Source organism: Protopterus annectens, chromosome 9.part0 (genome assembly GCF_019279795.1).
Source record: "Protopterus annectens isolate FY-2018-M chromosome 9.part0, PAN1.0, whole genome shotgun sequence".
NCBI lineage: Eukaryota > Metazoa > Chordata > Ceratodontiformes > Protopteridae > Protopterus > Protopterus annectens.
In genome coordinates this window covers 1215556874-1215581995 of record NC_056743.1, presented here as the reverse complement: position 1 = coordinate 1215581995, position 25122 = coordinate 1215556874, and the positions used below count along the sequence as shown (strand labels likewise).

The 25122-nt window shown below is 43.6% G+C and overlaps 1 protein-coding gene across 1 annotated transcript in view; it reads right to left on the bottom strand.

Moving 5' to 3' along the window:
• GSTP1 (glutathione S-transferase pi 1) overlaps positions 1-24761 on the bottom strand; it is a gene marked incomplete at its 5' end in the record, with an annotated part of 94145 nt that extends 69384 nt beyond the window's left edge. The window contains 3 exon segments of the mRNA XM_044084142.1: positions 10694-10781; positions 11088-11194; positions 24729-24761. Of these exon segments, the coding sequence (XP_043940077.1) occupies positions 10694-10781; positions 11088-11194; positions 24729-24761 (228 nt within the window).
• Between the last annotated feature and the right edge of the window lie 361 nt (positions 24762-25122).

Here is a 25122-nt window from a genome sequence, read left to right as displayed (position 1 = left end):
CTAACCAGGAAAAGCCGAAAAGACAAAACAAACTTAGAAAGTTGACAGGTTTTGCATTAGCATGAATTTCCTGAAGGGTATGAAGTCAAACTCAAATGTCTGTTATTTTCTAACTGTCTAAAGGATTTGCCACTATTTACCAGAAAACCACAATTTTATGGAAAGCAGACCATGAGGGAAAAGTCTAGACATTCTGCAAAAATCTGTACAGTTGAGAAATATGCAGGTGCTCATGATGCATGTTGTCAAACCTCTTTACCAAGGCTAAAAAAACTCCCATTAATACTACGGAATCTGACAACCCAGCCAAGGTTAAACTAAAAACATCCACTAGTCTAGTTTAGGGAATGATCTTTCACCTCTAAAGCCCAGGACAGTACATCTGCAGCCTTTATGGAAAATTCAGCTATTAACATGGATAGCATCTGGGGAAGGCAAAAGAAATGCCAAGTCCTAGCTTTCCTCACAAGAGTCGTGAAACATGCATCTCCTTACAGCAATTTCAGAAAATGCTTTGTGATCCCAAATACAATATCAATTGCAAGATGGCCTCCCCCAAATATTAGAAATGTCTTCAAACCACAAGTTCAGAATTTTCAGATTTAACATTAGATGTTAAGCAGTACAGACCAACATTCCTAGAACCTTACCTGTCAGACCACTACCACCTTCTCCAGTTCTTGGCTCATTTTAGGTGGCTGCACCAGAATTGTGTTCCCCATAGCCCAGTAGACCCTTCAGCTCCATTAGTGCCTGGTGGTACTTCCCCAATGGCCTCAACTTCTTGTCCTTGTAGCACTGGGCTCCCTCACAAATTCAAGGGCTCAGTGGATCAACTCATCGGGCTCAAAAGATGCAGGATTAGGATGGTGGTAATGATAGCCTTGAGCATCCCTGATCAGCACTTCGGCCCCTTCACTATGGGGCAAGCAAAGGCAGAAAGACTACCGATACTCCGGAAAAAAAAGCATTCATCAATGGATTGGAAAGCTGAGGCTGCCACCAGCCCCTGCTGATAGCTCACTTTTTTATTCCTGACCCCAACCGGAAGCAGTTTGGTAGAGGAGAGAAACATTGTGGGGTACGCTGCTACTGCACGACATCCGCCAAAACTTCAATTTGTAAATAAAAAAAATTGAATCAAGGGAACCACTCAGGAATTTGTAGCACCCCATTATTTTACCCTCAAACTCTAAACAGAGGAATTTGGTATGGTTGAGAGGTATGACCAGGCCAACCATGTCACAATTTTGTAGAGGCCAAGTGGATCAATAACCAGTATCCACCTATAGCAGGATACTGTCCTCAGTAAAGACCAGTCTCAGCCATCCAGGACCTTTGGAGGACATCACTGGGCAGATGCACGAGAATAATGGGACACTAATAGCATACTGGTGTTTACCTGCATTAGAGGCACTCTTGGACAGTGGGGTAGCCCAGTGGTTAGAGTATGCAGTGGAAGGGGCAGACTTCTAGCCTAGGTACATGATGCATAGGAGTCCATTAGAATCTATATGCAACACACCTAAAAAGCAGTAGCCTACAAAGCACACGGTGTGGGGCTATGTTAGTTTTGGGATTAAATTTATTTACTGATGACCTCTGTCCAGAGACATGTAGGCCAGACTGGAGGTGAATTTGCAGTTTACCTTCCAATGATAAAAAGGGTTTCCTTTGAACAAAATCAGGAATGAACTCAGATAGGGAAGAGTCCATAGTGCACGACACGGATCACTGCATTAGAGGCAAAGAACAGGTCCGTGGATCTGGCATTTCTTGTGCCATTTCAGATGCACAAGAGTACAGAGATAGGGCCTTGAGGAGATCTGTGTAGGACAGGGTATTCATACCCTGGATTCTCCTGGTGAGGAACCTTGAAGGCATTCCAAGTGTTGCAACTGCCTAACTGCACTGTCCCCTCCGGCTTGTACCTACAAGGTTCCTTGGGTTAAATCAAAGTAGTAATTAAGTCTGGGTGGGGGATTTCCAAAAAGGGCACCAATGCATTTACTTGCAGAGTTTTTATTGATGGCTTTGGCAGTCATTTTGCTTGCATTAGAACCTCTTGTAGAATTTTGCGATCCTTCTGGATTACTGTAAAATTAGTAGCAGTCTTCGAACTTTGTGAGCTAAAGGCCTTCGGCATTAGCCTTCGCTTCCAAGTAGAGGCCAAAAAGGAGCAGGAACAAGAAGCCTGGGGTATTCCACTGGTGACTGGTCTTCCTGGTGAAGGTAGTACCAGGAATCTTGAATTCTTGGGTCTTATGAGCCAGCAATCCACTGAGGTATGTGGAGATTACAGTCAATTGAAAAAGTTGGCCAATAGCAGGGGGGGATATTGTCCATCCTTAAGATGGATGGCTGCAGCCCTCCATTCACCTGGCATATACCCTCTTTTGAAGAATGCCTCAAGGTGGTCCTGCTGGGTCATGTTTTAGGCTATTTAGGACACAAATTGAGATTGTTGGGATCCACTGAAGCAGTGCTTTTGGCCTTAGCAAGTGCCACTAAGACCTGGTCCCTTTTGATAGTTGGGAGATATGCTAGATTTCACAGCGACAGTGAAGCTCTATTTGTCAGCAAATTCACCATCACCCTGGTCATTGAAGGTTGCACCAATTCTGCATACAGTTTCCTACATATCTGCCTATCAAATCACTTTTTGGTGGTCTGCAACTATACAGTGCAGTTAGTCTTATGCATTGCAGTCCAGTTAAAATCTTATGCACTGCACTGTTTGTACTGCCAATGCCTAAAAAGGGCATAGTTATACAGCAATGGTGTAATGTAAACTAGAGCATACTGTGAGGAGGTGGTGCCAGTCCTGCTGCAAGGGGATCCCCCTTAAAGGGCAGAGATTGCACAGAGAGACAGGACCAAGCCTTTGGTCAACTGGTACACTAGGCAAGAGGGCTCCACACCACTTGGTGCCCCCATCCTGGCATACCTACACCATCCAGATTACTGGAAAAGTGCCCCTGCTAGAGCAACACCCTAGGTGGCCGCCTAGTTGGTCTATGTCCAAGGCAGGCTATGGTGAGGGAGGAATAGCACTGGTCCAAAGGTGCCAATATACACTGCAGGCACAGGATACTCACAGCCTGATATTTTGCCAATTAGGCTGCTGCAGTACCCTTACCACAGTGCTAGTGGCTGCATCCTTTAAAACATTAGCTACTTACATGCTGCAAGATATTGTACGTGTTTTGTTCCTTCCCTAGTGTTATTTTGGAAACTAATGGAAACCAAACAAAGGCTACAGATACAGTCTGCACCATAAAAGGTCAGTGAGGCTATAGCAAACTATGAATCACCAAAAGCATTGTAGCCATCCTCACAAATATGCCATTTCAGGTTGCACATGTTGGCTACAAGTGCAAGTCTGACAACATTAAGGTGCATTACTAATGATAGGAAATACAATATACAAGATCTTCAGGCAGCCACCGTGTCCATCATAGATAGAAGGCAATGGTTGCCGATGCTACTTCACCCCATGCAGTGATTGCCTGCTGTGTTAAGGAGGCCAAAACGGATGCAATTTTTCCTACACCAGTTCATGGACTTTACTGGTACCATATGCAGCAGCATTAATAAAAGGCGAATGGTTGATATGCCCGTCAGCCAGCCATCTAGGGCATTTTAATCTCCCACCTAAGCAGTAGTGCTCTGAAGAGCAGTGGCATGGGAAGAAAGGAAAGGATGCCACTCATGGTACACTTGGCTCTTGCATCAGTACTGCCACCGACGGTCTTTTATAGCTCAAGTCTCAACAGCAAGACCTTTCCTGTAAAAGATTCCAGGATATACCCGGATGCTACAGTATAAGTCTAATATTGGAGTGACATGGCAACATCCCTGGGGGATTGTGACCACCATCTCATGCTTTCACTTCATTAAACGTAGAGCTGATTTTACTCCAATTTAACATTTGTTTACTGGGAAAGTCCGACTGGACACCGGTCCATTTTCAGTGGAGGCCCAGGGAGAAAAGCTCCAGACATTAATACAGTTAAAAGGAGACAGTGTCACAAAATGAAACCTAGTACAATACATGTTAGCATAGGTAGGCCTGGGAAGAGAAGCTCAACACTACTCCAGTTTGAAGGAGACTGGAATTGTACCAAAGAAGAAAATCAAGCCATACATGTTAAAACATTTGTACGAGTATGGACAGCAGTGATTGACTATCTAAATTTCTGGTGGCAAGCAATAACCATGTACAAACTTTTGTACAAGTGGGACTTGGGGAGCAACCTTATGATCATTAGCAGAATCCTAGCAACAGTGTAGTGGTGTGGCTTAGCCTGCAGGGTAACGCGAGCAATGCCAGTTATTGTAGTGGGTTTTGAGAAACTCGAGGTAGGGGTGGTGGAAGTTTAAGTGGCAAGGAAGTGAATTCCAGGTGCTGGCATAGAGAGATTTACCAGCATCATTTTTTTATGTTTGGATGATGTGTTTCTAACTAGATCTTTCTAGTGGTGGTGTAGGGGAATTAGATTCTGAAGTGCAGGGGTTTTGTTGGGAAAGTAGTAGAGCTTGTGAGTTAGAGAGTTGGTCAAGTAGGAGAAGCTGGGGTAACTCAAGCCAGTTAAGTTGCTTGAGTGCTAGACAGTGATGGATCTAGAAGCATTGGTAGCAAACTTGGCAGTCTTGTTGTAGCAGGATTCGTTTGCTTAGTTCAGTGTGGCAAAGGTTAGTGAAGATAGGGGAGGTGTAAAGGAGAATGGATGAGGAGAGTTCTTGCTAAGGTGGCTTTGGTAGGTTTAGTGATGAACAGTCTGTTCCTGTATAGGAGACCAAGCTTTTTGTTAACTTTAATTGTTTGGGCTATATGAAAGTCAAATTTTAGATAACACCCAATAGTTGTGCGTGTTGTTGGGGTGATTTGTATGTTATCTTTAGATGTTATGGTCATTACTTAGTGGAGGAGATCTACCAGGGCTAAAAAGAGGGGTTTTTTTGGGGGGATTGAGAATAAGTTGTTAGTGAACCATGCTTCTGCTAAGGAAAAAGTTTTTCTGGGTTATGTTTTTTAGCTCCTGTAGGGTGGGGGAGGCACATATAATAGTGGTATTGTTTGCATATTGCACTACTGAGGCAGAGAGTGAGGATGAAGCTATATGGTTAGCAAACAGTGAGAATAGCAAGGGCCCTAGTATGGACCCTTGTGGGACACCTATGCCTACAGGTAGTAAGGGGGGGAGGGAGGGACAGTTCTTTCCAGAGAACAGCCTGCTGATGATTTGATAAGTAGTTATTGAACCAGGATATGGTGGAGGAGTTTGTTGAGAAGATGGTTTCTAGAAGCATACTATGGTTCACCATATCAAAGGCTTTGATAAGTTGGATACAAAGTCCCATTATTTCTAGGTCTACATATACTGCATACTGAATGCGCTGTGAAACAGGACAGGATGCTCACCATTTAGGATTGCACAGAGTGCCCTACTAGGGTTGTTGACACCTCCTCAGAGGCTTTTCTTGTATGTGAAGTTCAGTCCTGCCTGTGATGTGAATCAACACATTGACAGAACGCTGCCAGATGCCACAGGACTGCCACTGAGAACCTATAGCCAGAATAGTGTACAATCCTCTCTAGAGGATTTCTACCAGGGATCAAAGTGTACTTGAGCCAGTCATGTTAGCCACTGCCCTGGCCAAGCTTGCATCGGATGAGCCAAGTAGGACTGCCTTACTGCAGAAAAGCAGTCACCAGATTTCCCAGATTCCCAGGAAACTGGTGTACGACGCACTGGGTTGCCATGCATCAACCCACCCTAGCAGATTTGCTGGACTAGCTGGTTGCTACCAACCGGTCACTCCCCATTCATCCATATTGTTCATGTAGCTGCTTGGCCCCACACACTGCCTACACTTCCCCTCCGTGCATTCACCCCCCCCTTTCAGACATGCAAGAGTCTGTCCCTACATGCTCCCTACCTCCCCATCCTGCTGCTGTTTGCTATACCAAAATGTTACTACTTTATTGCACCCACCCTTTTCAGAGAACCAATAAGGTGAACCGCTTGGACACCCTTCAACTGCTTCCTCAGCTCCAAAGTATTTTCACAGCATACAGCAGCCTGCCACTTTGGGCAGCAGTTCATGCTACCTGCTGTAGCTTAAGGTGCCTTATACACGCAAGTAAAGGCAACAGTCAACCCCTCCTCCATTTTATACATTGGGAGCAGTGTTGTCTGTTGGTCACTCCTACGTTCGACACTCATGCTAGACTATCACAGGTATTTGCACACAATCCCATCCACTGAGACAGATGCTCTTTTCCTCTTGCCTTCTTCCCTTCTGTCCTAATCTTCAGATTGTCCTTCTGCACATGGACCCAGACCTTAATTTCTTCCGACTTTCTGCAACTGGTCCTACTTTGCCTTCTGCTCTTGTGTCCTTCTGTACTCCTGCTGCCCCGGCATCCCATCTGTCAGTTTATACAAGATTGAGAGATCTTGTTAGCACTGTCACATTTATGCTCCCTGCACAGAACATAAGGCATATGATTCTAGAACAGTAATCCAGTAACAGGAAGGCTGCGTTTTGGATAAAGAGACAATCCATACACTGAAACAGACAGCAGGGTGGTGTAGCTACTAAACAGATGAAACCCACAGTGGTTTTCTAAAATTCCATAGAAACAAATGAAAGTAAAATAAAGTAGCAGTGAAATACACAAGTGCATACATCAATAAGGTTTACCATTGAAATACAGAAACTGCTTCGCTCGACTGTCATGCCATTGAGCTTTAATACTGAAAAACAGACAAGTGTTCTTATTGGAAGGTCAAACCCAGTTTTACCAGAGATTGACAAATGCACAATTCCATCCATCCTTTGTATATCCTTTTATGGTTTTTGCAAATGGCCAAGGCCCCCTGCACCCCACACCCCCAGCAAGTTACATGCCTACTCATTGATCACACTACAGTGAAGTAATTCCTTGTTCCTCCACTCCATACCGAACTCAATACTACTGAATCACACTTCACATTAGTTAGTGGATTCGTAGTAGTCTGGTTCAGCACTGTGCCTTTTTGAAACTGTACTTTCTACCCCATGCCGTTTGATCCCCTGCAGGTAGAAATAAATAGTAGGTGCAGGTGAAAGGTTACAGTCTCAATATGGTCCCAGGCAGACTTCAGCACACCTCTCAACCTTAGTACAAGAAATCTTGACAAAGTCTAAAATAATTGGGGTGGGGAGACCAGGCAAAAACAGATTTAAAAAAAAAAAAAAAAAGCCAAGAACCTGGAAGGTTGCTGCAACAGGATTTGGGTTGGCATGTATTTTCTGGAAAATATGAAGTCTGAAACTCACGAGTCATTTAGTCCTCAGTGATTTGCCAGAAAATACGGAACAGACCAAAAATATCAGGCAAAAATCTGGGCAGTGAAAGGTCTGCTTCTTTAGGTGCATTTGTATATTGGATCAGATCCTGGAAATAACCATAGTTTTTCGAGAGTTTAAACTAAGTTAAAGCATTTGGATTACACAATCTTTACTGCTATCAAGCAGCATCCAAACATACTGCAAGTGAGAAAGTAAACTTTCCTAGCTAGATGGGCAGCCAGCCAATACTGCCACTACACTACTTTTTGGATATGAAAAAAGTAAATGCAAGGTAAAGACAGTCTGCAGCTTTCTGCCTACTTGTACTCTGTTCATACTTTAGAAAGTGATTGCAGGACAAAAAATAAGCCTATGGAACATAAAGCAGTTTGATGCCTGAAACAGGCTTACAAATCCTGACCAGACTATTTTCTTGCTATTAAATTTTTGCTCAGTCATTCCTTCACTAAAACATTTCAGTAATGTATCAGTAAAGCTCCATTTCTTTCACTTTGGTTACTGGGGACTATGCAGGCATGCAAATCCTGGTAAACGTACATTTTACTAACATACCTACCAGAGTTGCATGCATCTATAGAAAAGCTTCTGTAGATGCTAACTTACCATTCCTAAATCTTCAAAATGCTTTTAAAAATAAACTTCTGAATGTTTTAGGTTTGTTCGCTTCCCAAACTTAAGTTTCTTAATCTCTTAGAAAAGGAAGTAAAATCTCCTTAGAATTTCTCTATCTTCAAAGATAGCCCCACCCTCGATTCACTGAGGAGAGTTCTCTGGACTATTCAACCACTGTTTGCAAGCCAAATCAATGAGTACTAGAAGGGTCCTCTACATGGGCTACCTCACAAGTTATGCCAGGACTAGAGAAGAGGGGCATAGGCCTTTTGCTCAGAGCAAAACACCAGTCACCACCTCCATGGAGAGTTGGCAGCAACCACCTCATACAGTAGTCAACTAGAATAGATTGGGTGACAAGCACTCTAGGTCATAGGACCAGGCTTCAGCATCTCTTATGCATCTGACAATCTTTATCCATAAAAGCGAGTGATCTTTAGAGATGTGGAGTAGGGAGGTAGAGACCACCTCACTACTCCATCTAATGGATTTGTGTTAATAGTATTAGACCATATAGAGCATTTGGAAACAGGTAGAGCACTGCAAAGCTTCCTGTTAACAGAGACAGTCAAGACAATATCTTAAGAATAACTGTTCCGGAGAACTTTGGAACATCTGGTAACCTACTGCATGGTTACTAGCTACAGCTGCAATACCTGCACAGATGCCAAAGCTTAAGCAACTGCTCATACTTTAGGCTTGGACACTGGTACACATTAGGACATGCATTTCAGAGGTCTTACATTTGCAAAAGCTTCAAGCCTGTTCAGAAATCGATCGTGCAGGATATCAGTTATGCCTCTGCCCTGCAGAACTGTGGGGAAGAGAAGATGAGACTGCCCTGGTTGCAAGCTGTCATGGTGGGGGGAACCAACGGCAACTTGGAAGCAAGGTACTGGCATTACCAATTGCTAGAATTATGCATTCAAATAGCAGTGGCTGTTTAAGGGGATGTCCCTCATCAGGGGGGACTGAGCAGGGCAAAAAAACTCCTTAGCTAATGCGGTGCCATACTAGATCATACCTACGCAATACAGGTTTTACAACTTCTGCCTTTAAAGTGACTCCAAATATTAATATTTGAAAAATGATTTTTCCAATTTTTGATCCAAAGGGAAGAATGTAGTGCCCACAGTTTTTTGTTAAGATTCAAAAGAAAGTGGACCTTGCCACACTGACCACTTCAGACTGTCAATGTAGAAACTCATTTCACAGGCAATTTCTTTTCAGCACAGTTTTATAAGTGTAAAAAAAGCAGGACAAATTTTATTTGCACAAACATACCCATCACAAGAAGCTTGAAATTACAAGCCTCTCTGATTTTCATAACTATCATAATGAAATCTCATATTGATTGTAAGTGTTTAAGCACATTCCTTCAGGTTTGACCTGGTTTACACGCACTTTTCCTAAAGTACAAAATGTGTACTTGCTTTACACGCATCCAAGCTTATGGCAAGGCCATAGGTTCCACCTAAAGGCCTGGCTGTTGACCAACAGGCACAAAGTGCCAGGGTTGGTTATGGGGTAGAAGACTGCCAAAGAAACTGGAAAGTAAAATATACTACACAGTATGCAACAATGCAGAAGCCACCACAGTGAATACTAGAGATGGAGAGGACGTGCCCAAAAAAGGTGGTGGGATGCACACACAGCAGGAGCCAAAGTAGCTCCAATTGCAAAATTTAAGGAGAGCAAGTTACAGTAGTTTGCTCACGTGCAGAAAAGCAGACAAACGATTAGTAGCACAACAGAAAATGAAGACACCCAGGCAAAAATACCTGCAGTCAGAAATGACATTCAAAGATGAGTGGCACTGAACAGAGAAGGTGGTGACACTATCCCATCTCCCATATCAAAAAAAAAAGTTGAACTAAAAGCATCATGCAGCAAAACCTCTAGTGTGTGCAGTCCTTTGGACAAAACAGCAAAGAGGGCCTCCTTCTGCCCATGCTGGCAGTAGTTCAGGTGATGTAAAAGGTCCACTACTCAAAGGTCTATCTGGGTAATAGGACTAAACTGGTCAAAGTGCAAATAGGAGTGTATTAAACACAGTTATCAGAACAGCTTTGCAGTGATACAGTGCATGCAATCTCCTCACTGCAAGGTATAACAAATCCCAGAATTTTATTTCCTTGCACTTTGGAAACTATGCCCTAGACAGACATTCCTCAGTGCTTTTGTTCAGCCAGATTTTGGCTCACATTTTCTTTGCTAAGAGGGGGGGGGACCAGATGCCACACAATAGCAAGACATTTGTTTTTGGAACATGTCAAGCAAGCACTTTCCATACTGCTATCCCCCACCACTGACATTTCACACCATGCCCTAGAACACAGATCATCAAGTCCAGTATCTCCAATGCAGGACAGTCCAAGTGTTTTACTATTACCATTTTATCCCCCAAATAATTGGCAGCAGAAAGGCAGTTAAGGAACTGCCCAAAATCTCCAACATACGAAGAGCTATAGCTGTAGCATACAAAAAATATGCACTCATGCGAATAAAGTTTGTATACTCTCTACTTAAGAGGGTGTTCCCAAAGGGAGGACCTTCAATTTTTCTTGCAACAGGAAGATGAACCTCACTAAGGCCATCAAGCAGTATAAAAACACTAAACTGAAATTCTGACAAATATACCAACATAAAGCTTAGGAGTGGAGTGTCAATCTTTTGACACAAGAAGGATGAAAGTATTAAGATTTCACTACAGACTTACCAAACTGTCTTCCCAGAAAGCGAAGTATTGCATTAGACTGATTCATTTCAAAATCGCCATGACAGAATTTAGGCAGCTGGCCAAATGCCTAGGACAAAAAATAATTTTGGTGTTTATCACCACAGTTGTGTACAAATTACTTTGCTTCTTGGTAGCATATTTTGGAACTAGTTTACAGTCAGACTGGAGCCCTTTTATCCTATGCTTACTTGCAATACGCTGTTCAAACAGCACAACCTTTATCCAAGGACTCCAGTACAAAGCATGAAAAAAATTATAGTAGCCATTCTGAAGTCCTTACTCAGTAAACCTACAACTAGAAAGGAAGGACTCTTCAAAAGCAAAAGCCAACTTGTATAAACCAGCTGACCAAATTAAAGCCAGACATACTCACACAGGTTTTCTTCAGATCTCCTGCTTGCCAGACATCAAATGTCACCACCTCTTCCTCCCACTGAGCACCTTGGTCTGCCAAAAGCATCCGCATTGCCTCACATCGCCCTGAAATAAAAAGGGCTAGTGCTTGAAATCAAATTCTGCACTGAAGTTAGGACAAAACTGTACATGGCTGCAGAATATGAAAATTACTAGCTTATAACAATTTCCTAAGTAAATGCAAGCAGCAACTGAAGTTTTCACTTGTGAAGCAGGCAATGGGAAATGGACTCATGCATGCTCTGACTTTTAAAAAAGGACCTTGGCTCTCAAAAAGCAAGATATTTGGACAGTTACAACCAGCAAGTTTTTGAAAGAGAAGACACCGAGAGTACGTGGAAAACCCAAGCAGACATGGAAACATACAAAATTCCAAACAGGAAACCATGGATCAGAACCATTAAGCTACTATAAACCAGAGTCTATAAATAAAATGAAAGCCAGAGTGTGGGTGGAAGGGAAACTAGTTTGCTACCCGGCACTCATTTCCACTAGATAAATGTTATCATGCAAAACTTCCCCACTTCTGCAAAAGGCAATTTGACAGAATCCACTCAAGCAAAGTCTACTGTAGTGGGTGAAAGCAAAACAGGTTTGCCTTTAGGGGAGCTTTTACTGCTATTAAAAAAAGTGCAGTCTTCATGGCAACTCTGCCTCAGTGGTGGGAGTGGGAATGTTCTGTCCTTTAAGGGAGGACAAAAGAACACCGTATACAAGGTTTAGGGCCAGAGGTTTAAATATTTCCACTGCCAAATCCTACTGTGGACTCCAAAATTGCCAAACAATAAGGAGCAAGCATGCAAGGAATAAGGCAGGTATACAGTATTAAAGCACACATTAATGAGCCATGAAGTAAACTGCCATTTTCCAGGGTCTAGATGGTGTGGGGCCTACTCCTATGAGTCTGTAAAGCTTGGCTCACCTTTTGACTGTAAAAGGCTTATGAAGCAATAAACTGAGAAGTTAACAGTTAAGACCTAATCTTTCAGGCTGTATGTACAAGATAAAAGCATGCCTGTCAAACTGAGCTGCATTGTCTATACAGTGCAACCTTTCAACAGTTATACAATGACTAGACAAGTGAGCAAAATGTAATAAACCTGTTCAATCTGAGCTAAGACCACAATATTTGAATACTTTGGAGCATTTTAATGTATACCTCTAAAGCTTTAGTAATGTGGAAAACTACCACCTCCCTGAAGGGAGGACAGAGATTGAAAAGGAGCAATTTACAGGGTACTGTTGCAATTAGTGGCCAAGTGCCCCCCCACTACCACCATCACTCAGATGAGCAAGCCTTTTGCAGGTCATTGTTTAAGAGTTATGTCAGGATGTAGAGCCTCTTCTGCAATTCTAGAATCTCCCATCATGCCTCATGGACGATTCGTAGAGTCCAAAGCAAAATGGATTCACTGAACTAGTAGGGAAGTTTCCCCACCTACTCATTGCGCCCCAAGTCCAGTGTCACACATGCCTTTTAATACCCTGTAAAAACATTCCCAGAAGTTAAATTCCATAAGGCCTCCCTGGACAATTTCTCCGTGCACACAGACACAAAACAGGAGGTCAATCTCCATTAATATCCGCACCCACCAAGACTGCTAGAAGCATTGCAACGATAACAGGACCAGATAATACAAGGAGTGAACCGTTATCTGGCAAGAACTATGCATTATCAGCAATGAACACTGACTAGCACTACGACAGTCTTGCAATAAACTGAATATGAAAGGTCAGTAAAACTTCAATATGCAGAACAAGTATCATGTACACAGGGAAGAAAGCAAATTGCCTGTAAGAAATAAAACCATGCTGCAATAGGATTTGTACACCAAGATATGCATGAGGGACAGCTGCACGGAGGGATTTGGGGACAAACCTGCCAATAATTATAGATGCAGGAAAGCAACTGTACTAGTTACGAAATTACATGTTCACTGCCGCTGGTAAAAAGTAATATGAAATCCCAGAATCAGATTCACGCAAATGTATGCGGCTTCAGACATTTCAGAAGTAGCCTCTGTGGCCAGTATAGCAGCTGGGCATAACAGGGAGGGCCTAATCTGAAGCAAAGTTTAGGTGCAGCTTATCAAGTAGTGGCTGGTTCACCACTTGTTGGTGCCGCTATTCTGGCACCCTTCAGATCTGCGAGGGAAAGAACAAAAACTTAAGCAGAAAGGTTCTTGTCGAAGGTGTCTTCCTACAGTTTAAATAGAATACCAAGTGCATCAGCTGTCGTCAGCTGTCAGGGCCGAAGGTCTTCTCCACTATCAGCATCCGTTTCCCAATACTGCTACCACTAGCAGCATCCGTTTCCTAATACTGCTATTGCACCAACTCCCACTCAACCCCAGATTTGCCACTATGCACAGAGATGGAATGCTTGCAAGTGCAAGAGTGAAGGTCCTTCAAATGGCACAGTAGAGTCACTAGAATGTGAGTGACTAATGAAAAACTTGGTCATGCAAATTGCCATTTTTGACACTCAAAGTATAAAAGTAGTCCACGATATACTTAACCCCCCCACAAGAAAAAAGGTAAATCAGATGCAGTTGCACATTTACACAAGGAGAGGCTCATAAGGAGCACATGACAATTTAGGAATTCAAAATAAAAATTGCAAATTGGAAAACGACAACTTTAATACAAGTTGGTTATTTGTGTATTTTTTTTTGCATCAAAGGCCTCTTAAAGAAACAGAACACGACCCACTACACAGTTTAGGAATGGCAGAATTGCAGGCACTAGTGCCAGGGCAGAAAACCAGCCCAGTGTGTGTGGAATTGTACAACCATATTATTACAAAGGCCTCTTATTTTTAGAGAGGCAGAACACATGACCAACTACACAGTTTCAGTACCTGAAGACTGAAAGAAGCCCTCAACCATCATCACTTTTCTTTAATTGGCAACTTATCCCACAACCATTTGCAATAACCAAGCTTCAGATTTAATAAAATTAAAAGAATGAAGCCATTTCTGCTTGGCAGAAATACTTAATATTTGTTAAATGGGGTACAACAATGATCTTCATTGACCACTGGACAAAGGTACAAGACATTCATGCATACTGACCAACAATTTTATAAAATCAGACTGAATAGAGTCCCTCTCTCTATACAATCCAAACTATTAAGGGGGAGGGGTTAGACATGGAGGTGGAATATAGGCAAGGCTTCTCAGAGGATGAAAGATGGAGAAGACCAAGCTGCAGATTTAGTGTGCAGACATGTTTTTAGAAACTCCTGCAAGAGCACGAGCATGAGACACCCCATTCTCCCTTCTCAGAAAGGAATCTTTCAGTTTGTGAAAGACAGCTATTTAGGTCTACTGAAAATCTGGATCCAACCAGAAGCCTAAGCATAAAGGGTGTTCTAGATGTGTAGTTTTGAGGGACTGCCAGTATGTTTAATCATGTCATCTGCATTTACTTATGGAGGCATTGGAAGCCTGAGTCTTTGGGATCCCTTTTTTGATGGGTATGACTAGCTAAAGTCAGAATTAAAAAATGCTCCACTTGAAAGGCTTCTTAATCCAACTCGGTGGACTTTACAAGAAGCATTTTAACTGACTGGTCAAAAGGTGGGATTCACAACGTGCAGTGCAAAAATCAGGACATGGACAATTTTAGACCACAGACTGCATATGTAGCAATGCCTGAAGTTAAGGATGCAGCACATGTACAGTGAAATGAGCTCCCTATGAAAGTGAGAAACAGAACATGCAAGTTTGGGAGAAGACAGAGCAAATCTGAGCCATAATAGTGAAGCTGCACACCCATGCTAGCCTCTGTTAAAAGCAGATATTCAAGGAGAACAGGTGTTGAAGCCATTTGCTAGCAGCCAGAGTTACCTAAACCAAAGAGAAGTGATACTCTGGTCACTCTGGCTACACTGAGATCAGCAGATCAATGGATTGGAATACAATACGAGACAGGATCAAGTTATGCCATTTGCCCAAGAGCAGAATCAATGGATATGGTAATTCTGGAAGCACAAAATGTTAGATGCATCTTTCCCATCCTGACTAGAGACATTCCAGCCACCTACATGGCACATTATAAAGGGATATGTTTGCGATGTTTACTTTACCTTTTTGTGTGTTGAGAAATTGGTTTAGGAGCATATCTGGTTCCCAAGGACAGCAGAGGAAATCACCCAAGATCCTGGGGGTGAGAATGCACCCAGATTGCTATGAAGGCAACATATGCCAGGTTGTTTGTAATGCCCGAGAAGTTAGTGTGTTGCGTCCACACCACCCAAGCAATTCAAGATTCAGACATTGTACCAGTCTGATCTATACCAACAGTTCTGGCATGGGGGATTTCCACAGGGTCACCTGGTCAGTAGATGCATACAGAGTGGCCTAAGCATACAAGAAGCATGCCACAGTTGTTGCTTAAGAGTCTGGACTGCTGCAAGGATAGATACCTCTAATCGCATACTACAATGCAGGAACAGTCCTTCAGATGAGAAGCCCCAGTAGCCACAGTTTGTGGTAGCGCTGAAGTCACAAGCAGAGATGTGTGTAGCAGCAGCAACATCTGATCCAGGACCAGAGAAGGGACGCATGCTAGTACACTATGCAGGTCAGTCTATCAACACTGCATCAAGCATCATAATGCACACAGGATAGGGGTTGACATGGCACTGAACACTGACCCACTAAAAGCAACCAATACTCTTGTATTGGGTATGATAACCAAGTGAATACAGCGACATACTCTGGGATCACATCCACACAGTGACTAATGTGGGGCATTACTACAGGATGGTTAGCAGCATACAGTGCTAGCCAGACACATCAAGGCTCAAGTCTCACAAGAGGTGAGGAAAATTTCTGGGGACATCCTGCAAAGACACCCCGTGGGGTGAGCCCAAGGAATGTCTACAAAGATGACAAGGTGCAAGAGGCCATGAATCATCATGTAGTGTCTTTTGCACCAGGACATTGCAGCATCTCTAGTCTCTGAACTCTCATAACCAACTAGTGAACAGCAGTCAAAAGGTACATATATCTGCCAACAGGAATTCAGCAGCAGAAACACTACCAATCCAGACCAATTGGCATGTGGGAGGATGTGTGCCAAATGCTCAAGCAGCACACTTGGACAGCTAGTGCAGTGTACAACAGTGGTCTGCACTTGGATCAGACATTCACATCAGGGACAATGCACAGGTTACACTGCAGACTCTTACAGTGCTCATCTATAGTGGATATGCCCTTCTCAGAGGACGCATCTGGTAGGAACACCTAGATTGGTCATGCTGGCAATGTAGAGCAACTACAAGTCAATTCAGCCGACTTAAATCAACAGGCCCCCTAAAGAAGCAGCCAGCTGGACATCTGCCACCTTGCAGCCAGCCATGCCAGCAACTTCTCATCTTTGTGTCAGCCCTCTACCCACCCCATCTATAGCATCTTCTGTACACACCTCACCTAATATCTATGCCATTTTCTTCCACTACCTCTTCTCCATGTGAAGGGCAACTGGGTTATTATACTGCTCTTTAAAATGACCCCCCCCCAACAAATTTGCTTCTTAGCAAGCAGCCTTGTGCACTACCCTTCCTACTAGAACCCCCCCCATTTATGAGCAAATTGGGCACTTCACACCACATTGATGTTCCACAGAACTGTGCTATGCCCTACCATTAGCTCTCAAGTAAAGGTTGGATAATGGCAGCCACAGGATTGCCATGAATACAGAAAGACAACTTAGGTCATGCACACCATCCCTCTGTCTTGGTTGTAGCAGAATAGCTTATGACAGCATACATTAGTTGTGCTGTACTGTGATGCTTTGTGCTACAGCACTGCATGTCACCACTGCCCATCTGCTTTATGTAATTTGGTACCAGTGTAAAATATTATCCCTAGCCTATCACATGAATAATTAGCTTTCAACCACTTCGCGAAGTAAACTCCATTACCATCCAGGTTTTTGGGGAACACACTTTGGTGAAACAGGCAATGCTGTTCCAAGAGGGATCAGGTGAACCTTAAAAAATACCTGTATTGCCTTAGAATTTTCAAAGGGATTATGAAGTAAAAAGGGATACGGGTGGCATTAGAAAGGGCTCGTTACTCACTTCCAAACCAGTCATTAAATTAGCTGCCCTGGTTGAAGAATCCGTTGACAGTGCAGGACTTGTGGAGGGAGGGATTACTTCACAATTCTAGAAAGACAGGAATTAGAAGAACTAACAATATGCTAAGGCTTTGTATCCAATGGCAACATCTTGTTACAAGTAAAGGCTGCTCTAACAGAATTTTTACATAAGAAATGCAACACTGGTGGAATGATTAAGATGAAGACAAGAAAGATATTTATCATACAACTGGGAAGTTGTAGAGTGAGTCCGTTAGCTGAATAGATACAGACCACAACTGGACAAGGACCAGTGGCATCTCATTTCAGTAAATGGCTCACTGCATGCAAAGGCATGACAAAAGTCTGTTTAACATCTCAAGTCAGAAAGTATTAGTATGTGGGATGCAGAAGTACCACTATTTTGTAAATTCGTGTTAGTAAAAGAATCAAAATGGCTGCCAAAGTGAAAGGTGGAAAAACAAAACAAGTGTCAAGTGTCACAACAGGTAGCACACACTCCTTTGGTGTGGAAGGCTGTAGGTTCGATTTCCACACCAAAGAGATGGCTTGCTGATACTGCCATACACAAAGGGGGGTGTTGCATTCCTGAACTGCGTCATCCTCAGTGCCCCCCATCTGTCAAGATTTTTTTTTTTTTTTAAATCGTTCAGGTGGATTGAAGACATCCCATGGCAGCTATCAAGCACAGGAAATTCAGATGATGCCCAGGCAGGTTTTCCCACAGTATAAATACCTTCTCAGATCTAGTCTGAAAAAGAGAGGCTAGTAGCCTAGTGGAACTAAGCCAGTCATCTCTGCAGCGCTTGTATCAGTACTGACCAAGGTGATGCTTGGCTCCCTCCAAGACATTTGGAAGCTTAATACTTCTACCCACATTGCTATTCTGTAATGCAGTTATGTGGGTTAGATATTTACTGTCAAGTCAAACATGCAATGTAAGCACTTCACCCACGGGAAACGGTCATAGAATAAAGTGTACACAGCTAAACAGGACTGCAATATACAGAGTTGCATCAGTACATCCCTTTGAACTAGTGGCAGAGAATATCATGGCATAAAAGCTATCCACCCTAGTCACTAGGGAACAGAAGCCCTTTGAGGATATAGATGATGGCTTATCCCTTTCCTCTAGCAGTCTTCGACACAAAGGCAGCCACATAACCAATTTCTCTCCCAACCACCAGAAAGATTGCAATAACTGAAGGAAGAGAATTCATAATTTATAAAACATCAGAAGTAGACTGGATAGCATATAGCTTTTAGTCTGCCCAAGGTATAAAGTGAATGTCTGGTGGCAAGATGCCAGGGTAAATCCTATGGGTTAGGCTTGTAAAGGCTCCAGTGCCATTAGCTTAGTACACACACCTATGAACCTAATAGTCAAGGACTGTCATTCGGAAACCTCAGGCTTGTAAAGCACCACATTTAAGCCTCTGATGCTTCAACCAAAAAGTACAGTTTTGTACCTACCATAAATGTAGATGTCCGATAGATATGCAACTGCAGTCATAACATATGGGTTTGTCCTGCCTCAGGCAACCCTCGGTCGGCCGGATTCCAATGTCTGGGTCCGACGTCGGCTGATGTCGCATTTCTCTCCGACGTCAGAGCAGCTGGAGTACATAAGCATCAGCCGACGCCATCTTCTTCAGTGTTTCTTGCCCCAGATGCCAGGTGCCCTCCAAGGAAGGCTGTAATCAAATTGGAAGAAAAACAGATTTCCAGACAAATAAATAAGCAATAAATAGATACACCATAACAGATATCCCCAGCTAAGGGTAACAGGGATAGGAGTGGACCCAAGGCATAGAGGGGAAGGAGGGAGGGAAAACCCGACTGCAGTTGCATATCTATCGGACATCTACATTTATGGTAGGTACAAAACTGTACTATGTCCTTCAAGAATGCAACTGCAGTCATAACATATGGGTTGAATACCATAGCTTAGCTGGGGGAGGTGGAATGCTCTAAGAAAAGGATGGTGTAGCTATCAATCCCTGCAGGACTGCAGAAGCAAAGCCTTCTCTGGATCTGGAATATAGAGGAAGGTTGTAGTGTTTGGAAAATGTATGCACGGAGCTCCATGTAGCAGCTTCTAGAATGTCTTTTGTAGGCACCCCTCTTAAGAATGCTGTTGAGGTGGAGTGTGGTCTGACATTGGCTGGTACACTCTTTCCATGGAAGGAATAACAGAATCTGATGCAATGCTCAATCCATTTTGAAATAGTCTGTTTGGAAATTGCTCTTCCTTGTACTCTAGGGGCGTAAGCTACAAAAAGCTGATCAGACTTCCTACTGGTCTTGGTTCTGTCCAGGTAGTAGCGAAGTTGTCTGTGAATGTCCAAGGTATGCAACAGTCTTTCCCCTTTGTTCTCACAATTGGGAAAGAAAGTAGGCAGGTGAATGGCTTGGTTTAAAGAGACCCTAGATACCACTTTTGGCATAAAGGTAGGGTTGGTTCGTAAGGAGACCCTGTCTCTGTGAAAGATTATGAATGGTGGTATTGCCATTAGGGCCTGTAGTTCCGAAACCCTTCTTGCTGAGGTAACTGCCAACAGGAAAGCTGTCCTCCATGAGAGAAATTGTAAGTCCACAGAAGCTGCTGGCTCAAAGGGAGGTAGAGTCAATTTTTCTAAGACGAAGTTGAGGTCCCAAGCTGGTACTGGAGCCTTTCTTGGTGGCTTTATATTCTTGATTCCCCTAAGGAATTGCCTTAACAAAGGGTGTGAAAACACAGGTGGATCAGTGTTATATCTAGCTGAAATAGCTGAAGCATGTATTTTTATGGAAGAATATGAGAGTCCATTCTGTAGCATATCTGCCAAATATTCCAGAATGAGAGGGATGCTCAATAATGATGCATCATGACCCTTGCTGGTATTCCAAATGCTGAATCTCTTCCATTTTGCTGAGTAAACTTTTCTGATGGATGGTCTTCGGGCTTCTGTTAGTATCCTCTGAACTTCCTCGGAGAGAGATAGATTGAGGTTATTCATGGGATCTCCCAAGCTGTTAGCTGTAGAGTCTGAATGTTGGGGTGTACTGTCTTGAAGTTGTGTTGAGTCAAAAGTTGGGGCCATTGGGGAAGGGCCCACTTTTTGTTGTGACATATGCTCCGTAGTAGTGGGTACCAGTGCTGTCTTGGCCACTCTGGAGCTATTAGGATCCCCTTGGGCTTCTCTGCTTTGATCTTTAGTAATACTGTGGTCATCAGTGGCAGAGGTGGGAATGCATAGATTTTTAGAAGTTCCAGTTGAATGAGAGAGCATCTATTTTCCATGCTTGTGGATGATATGTCCTTGAACAGAACTTTTGTAGATTATGATTGAGGTCGGAGGAAAATAGGTCTACTTCTGGCCTGCCCCATGTCGAGGTGAGGTGAGTCGTATGAAGATTTCTGGATGTAACCTCCACTCGTGGGGGTCTAGGAAATTCCTGCTTAGGCTGTCCGCCAGCACATTGTCTTTGCCTGGAACGAACTGGGATTGCAACTGTATGTTTAGGCTCAGTGATTTTTCCCAAAGATTCATTGTCAGTCTGCAAAGGGGGTAAGAATGGGTGCCCCCCTGCTTGTTTATGTACCACATCACAGTGGTGTTGTCTGTCCGTATTAGCAGGTGGCCTTGCTGAAGCTGTTGTCGAAAGGCCTCGATGGCATGCATTACTGCCAGCATTTCTTTTTGGTTGATATGCAGATGTGTTTCCTTTGGAGACCATTGTCCTTGAACACATCTGCCCTCCATGTGCGCCCCCCATCCAAGGTCTGAGGCGTCTGTGGTCATGGTCTGTGTTATCTGAGGTTTTTTGAATGACATACCTGTGTTTGCCTGGCTTACCGAGGCCCACCATAGAAATTCCTTCTGTAGGCATGGAATGAGCGGTATGGTTGCCTTTAAGTTGTTGCTGTGCTGAGACCATAAGCTTTTTAGGTACCATTGTAGCTTTCTCATGTGTAGTCTTGCTAATGGAACCAGGAGAATGCAGGATGCCATGTAACCCAGGGCCTGTAGGAATCTCCTTGCAGTCATCTGGGTGAGCTTTGCCAAACCTTTGAAATAATGAGTTAACTTCTTTTGCTTGTCTTCTGTCAGGTAAGCCATTTGAGAGGCTGTGTCTAGTTTGGCTCCTAAGAAGGTTATTTTCTGGGATGGCTGAAGTCTTGACTTTTGGAAGTTGACTGTGTATCCCAGAGCCTGTAACAATTGTATGACATAATTCAAGTTGTTTGTCAACATCAGTTTGTCATCCTCTTGTATGAGGCAATCGTCCAGGTACGGGTAAATTTGGATCCCCTGGAGCCTGCAATGAGCAATTACTGAAGCCAGGCATTCGTGAATACTCTGGGCAGTAGATAAGCCAAATGGCAATGCTGAGAATTGATAATGCTCTGGCCCTGCAAGAAATCTGAGGTATCTTCTGCAGCTTTGTCTGATAGGGACATGCAGGTATGCCTCCTTGAGGTCCAGAGTAAATCAGCCAAGACCCCTTGCCCAGCATGGGAAGGAGTTGCTGTAGAGTCAGCATTTTGAACTTTGGTACTATGAGAAAAGTGTTTAATGCGGACAAATCCAGTATTGGTCTCCATTGAGTTTCTTTTCTTGGAACAAGGAACAGTTTTGAGTAAAATCCCTGGCCTTGTTCTTGTTGTGGAACTTTTTCTATTGCTTTGATGTGAGCAAGCAGAGAAATTTGCTTGATAGCCTCTGCCCTCTGGTTTTGTGGTAGGTTTGGCATGCCTTGTTTCCTTGGTAAGGTATGAAAGTGGAACCTGTAACCTTGGTCTATAATGTCCAAAATCCATTTGTCCTTTGTCAATCTGTGCCAATTGTCTGAAAACAGAGATAATTTTCCGCCCAAAGGAGCTTCTGTTTGCTCCTTGGTCAGCGGTAGTAGAGGAAAGTCATTGAGATTGTCCCTGTGGGGCAGGAGAAACCCCTGCGTCACTTCTTTGGTTTGCTGGTTGCCATTGTCGTCCCCTGTAGGAACCTCTGTATTGTCCTCTTCCTCGGCCACGCCTGTTTTTACCCCTTTGAAATCTTTCAGGATTAGGAAAGGACCAGTTTTTTGAAGGCCAATTTCTGCTAAATTTTGGAGGCTGAACCTGGAGGAAATCTTTGACTGTCTGAACTGACTTGGCTTTTTCCTCAATGGACTTTAACACATCTTTAGCATTAGCACCAAAAAGCTTGTTCTTTTCCAAGCGTGCATCAAGTTTTGCCTTAACATGATCTGGTAGAGGTTGTTCTTTTAACCATGCATGTCTACGAATGACCGCCCCTGTCATAGCTGCCCTACATGAAGCTTCCAATGCATCATATCCACACTGCAGAAAGTGATTGCTAACTTGCTGAGAATTATGTACAGCCTCCTGCAAAGATTTCCTATCTAAAGGTTCAGGAGAGGCCAATGTTTTCTGTAAATCATCTAACAGGTAATCCTGATATTGAAACATATGAAAGAGACAATTGAGAGCTCTCATAGATAAAGTAGTGGAGGTGTAGACCTTCTTCCAACAGGGAAGCTAGGTCATTAGAGAGATGGGGGAAGGTAAGGGATTTTTGGAGGTGGTAGCTGAAACCCCTTTTGGTCCCTGTGAAATCGTTTCTAAATCAACAGCATGGGCCCTAAAGAAATGAGAATGTGTTTCTGGGACCCTATAGTATCCGTCTGGCTTGGCAGGAGCAGGAGGGAGAGTATCAGGGGTAACACTGGAGTCAGAGTATAGATCATCCAAACCATCAAGCACAGGAGGTATAGCTAAGGGCCTGTGTTGGGGCTTTTTAAGGAAGGTACGAAGGCGCTTTCTGGAATCAGAATATTCCTGGCCTTGCCACTTAAAATGTTTCCTCATGGAATGTAGGACTTCCCCAAAAGAAATATCCTCAGGAGGGGAGGCCAAGGGGATGGAGTCCTCATAGGTCTGGAAGGGCTCTTCCTGGCTATCAGAGTGAACAGAGTCCTCAGAATCTTCATCTGAAGGGGGAGGGTCGAAGGGTTCAACCTGGGGGCTCTCATCAGAAGGAGGCTGGGATCCTCTCTCTGGATGGGCCTGGGAACCTCTGATCATGGAAATTATGTCTGCGGCCATGGTCATGATTTGTGTTTCTGGAGTAGGCTGAGGTAAGGCTTTAGCAGTAAGATGCTTGGTCTTGCTGGCTGCCTTAGCACGTGTGTAGGCCTTGATAGACATGGACATGGGAGGCCTAGCAGCTCCACGTGCAGGAGTGACCTTATCCACAGCAATGGTCTCGGGCATTTCCTCGGTTTCAGTATCCGGAGGAAAAACAATAACTGGCGTCAGTGTGGTCTCCGGTATCGGTAATGCGGTGTCTTTGGTTCGGAGCGGTGAAATAGAACTGGGGCACTCGCGGTAGGTTTTGGCGTGGTGTCGGTGGAAGATGCGGGCCGAGGATGTCGGTCCCGGTCTTTTCGTTTCTTAGGAGTCTGCGATGTCGGTAGTTTCGACGGCATTGTATAATCGAATTTTTCACCTAAAGTCTTCAGCGAACTCCGCCCAGCACCTGAGTGCGCTTACTGAAGCGAGCACAGGCGGCACAGGCCGAGACGTCGTGGTCTGGGCCAAGGCAAGGAAGGCAGTAAGAGTGGAAATCCTTATGAGGTATTTGTTTACCACAAGACAAACAATTACTTACTTTTTTAGTAATTTCTGACATCGGCTGAGGCAAGAAAAGGTCCCCAACGGGGTACTTAGCTTTTTTGATGACTTGGGTTTTGAAGAATACAGGAGCTAACCAACCGGCACTTGCGAACTGCTTCTGCTTCGGGCACCGCGCGGCAAGAAAGACTGAAGATGGCGTCGGCTGATGCTTATGTACTCCAGCCGCTCTGACGTCGGAGAGAAATGCGACATCAGCCGACGTCGGACCCAGACTTTGGAATCCGGCCGACCGAGGGCTGCCCGAGGCAGGACAACCCATATGTTATGACTGCAGTTGCATTCTTGAAGGACATCACTGTCCTAAATGTTTCCAAAACACCTACACCAAATGGGCATGCCTCAGTACAACAGCCCACCTTCAACTTCAGTGTCCCACTGTTACTCCAATGCCACTATGGATTGGAAGTAGACCTACTGCAAATCAATAAAAATCCACTCCCAGTTTGTACTCCCCCGCTGCCAAAAACTAATACACCTAGCCCTAAATGTGGGATCCTACCTAAAATTGTATTTCTGGTCATAAAACATAAGTTTCCACTTCAACATACAAAATTAGCATTTTTGTAATGAACACAGGAGTAGCAATGAATACTCTTCAGGTACTAGCTTGGCCATAGCAAGCCCTCACATGGCAAAGTTCAAATCTCATGACCTCAAGTAATAAAGCATGCCAGACCAGACACCCCAGATTTCATTGTGTACCATGACTTGAGCATGTGCCAAACTTGATAGAAAGTGCCTTCAGACAAACGTGGTACAAAAACTGAATTATAAATGCAACAAAGGAAAACAAAAAATGAAACTTACCTCTCGCATTAAAATATATAATCTTGAAAGTCACTGAAAAGACAAGAAAAAAAAGTTAGAAACTGTCCCCACGTTTTATATTTATACAATATTCAGTAGCTAGTAATTTAGATTAGAAACTTAAAGGCTCCTCATGAATTGCTCACCCCCACCTAATTGCTAATACATGAACCGATAACCTGCCGTCTAGAACCTCATCTAGCTCACTGTACATTCTTGCATTTTGGTGACTTTAGAACCCCTTCAGAACACATTCAGCAAAGTTAGACAAATGCAGACGCACACTTTAATGCAGTTCCTACAGAACAATTTTGTCCATTGGTTTTGTAACTGGGAGTTTCTACCCAAATTAGACCACCAAAAGCTGGCCTCCATGCTATGGTATCAATATTGC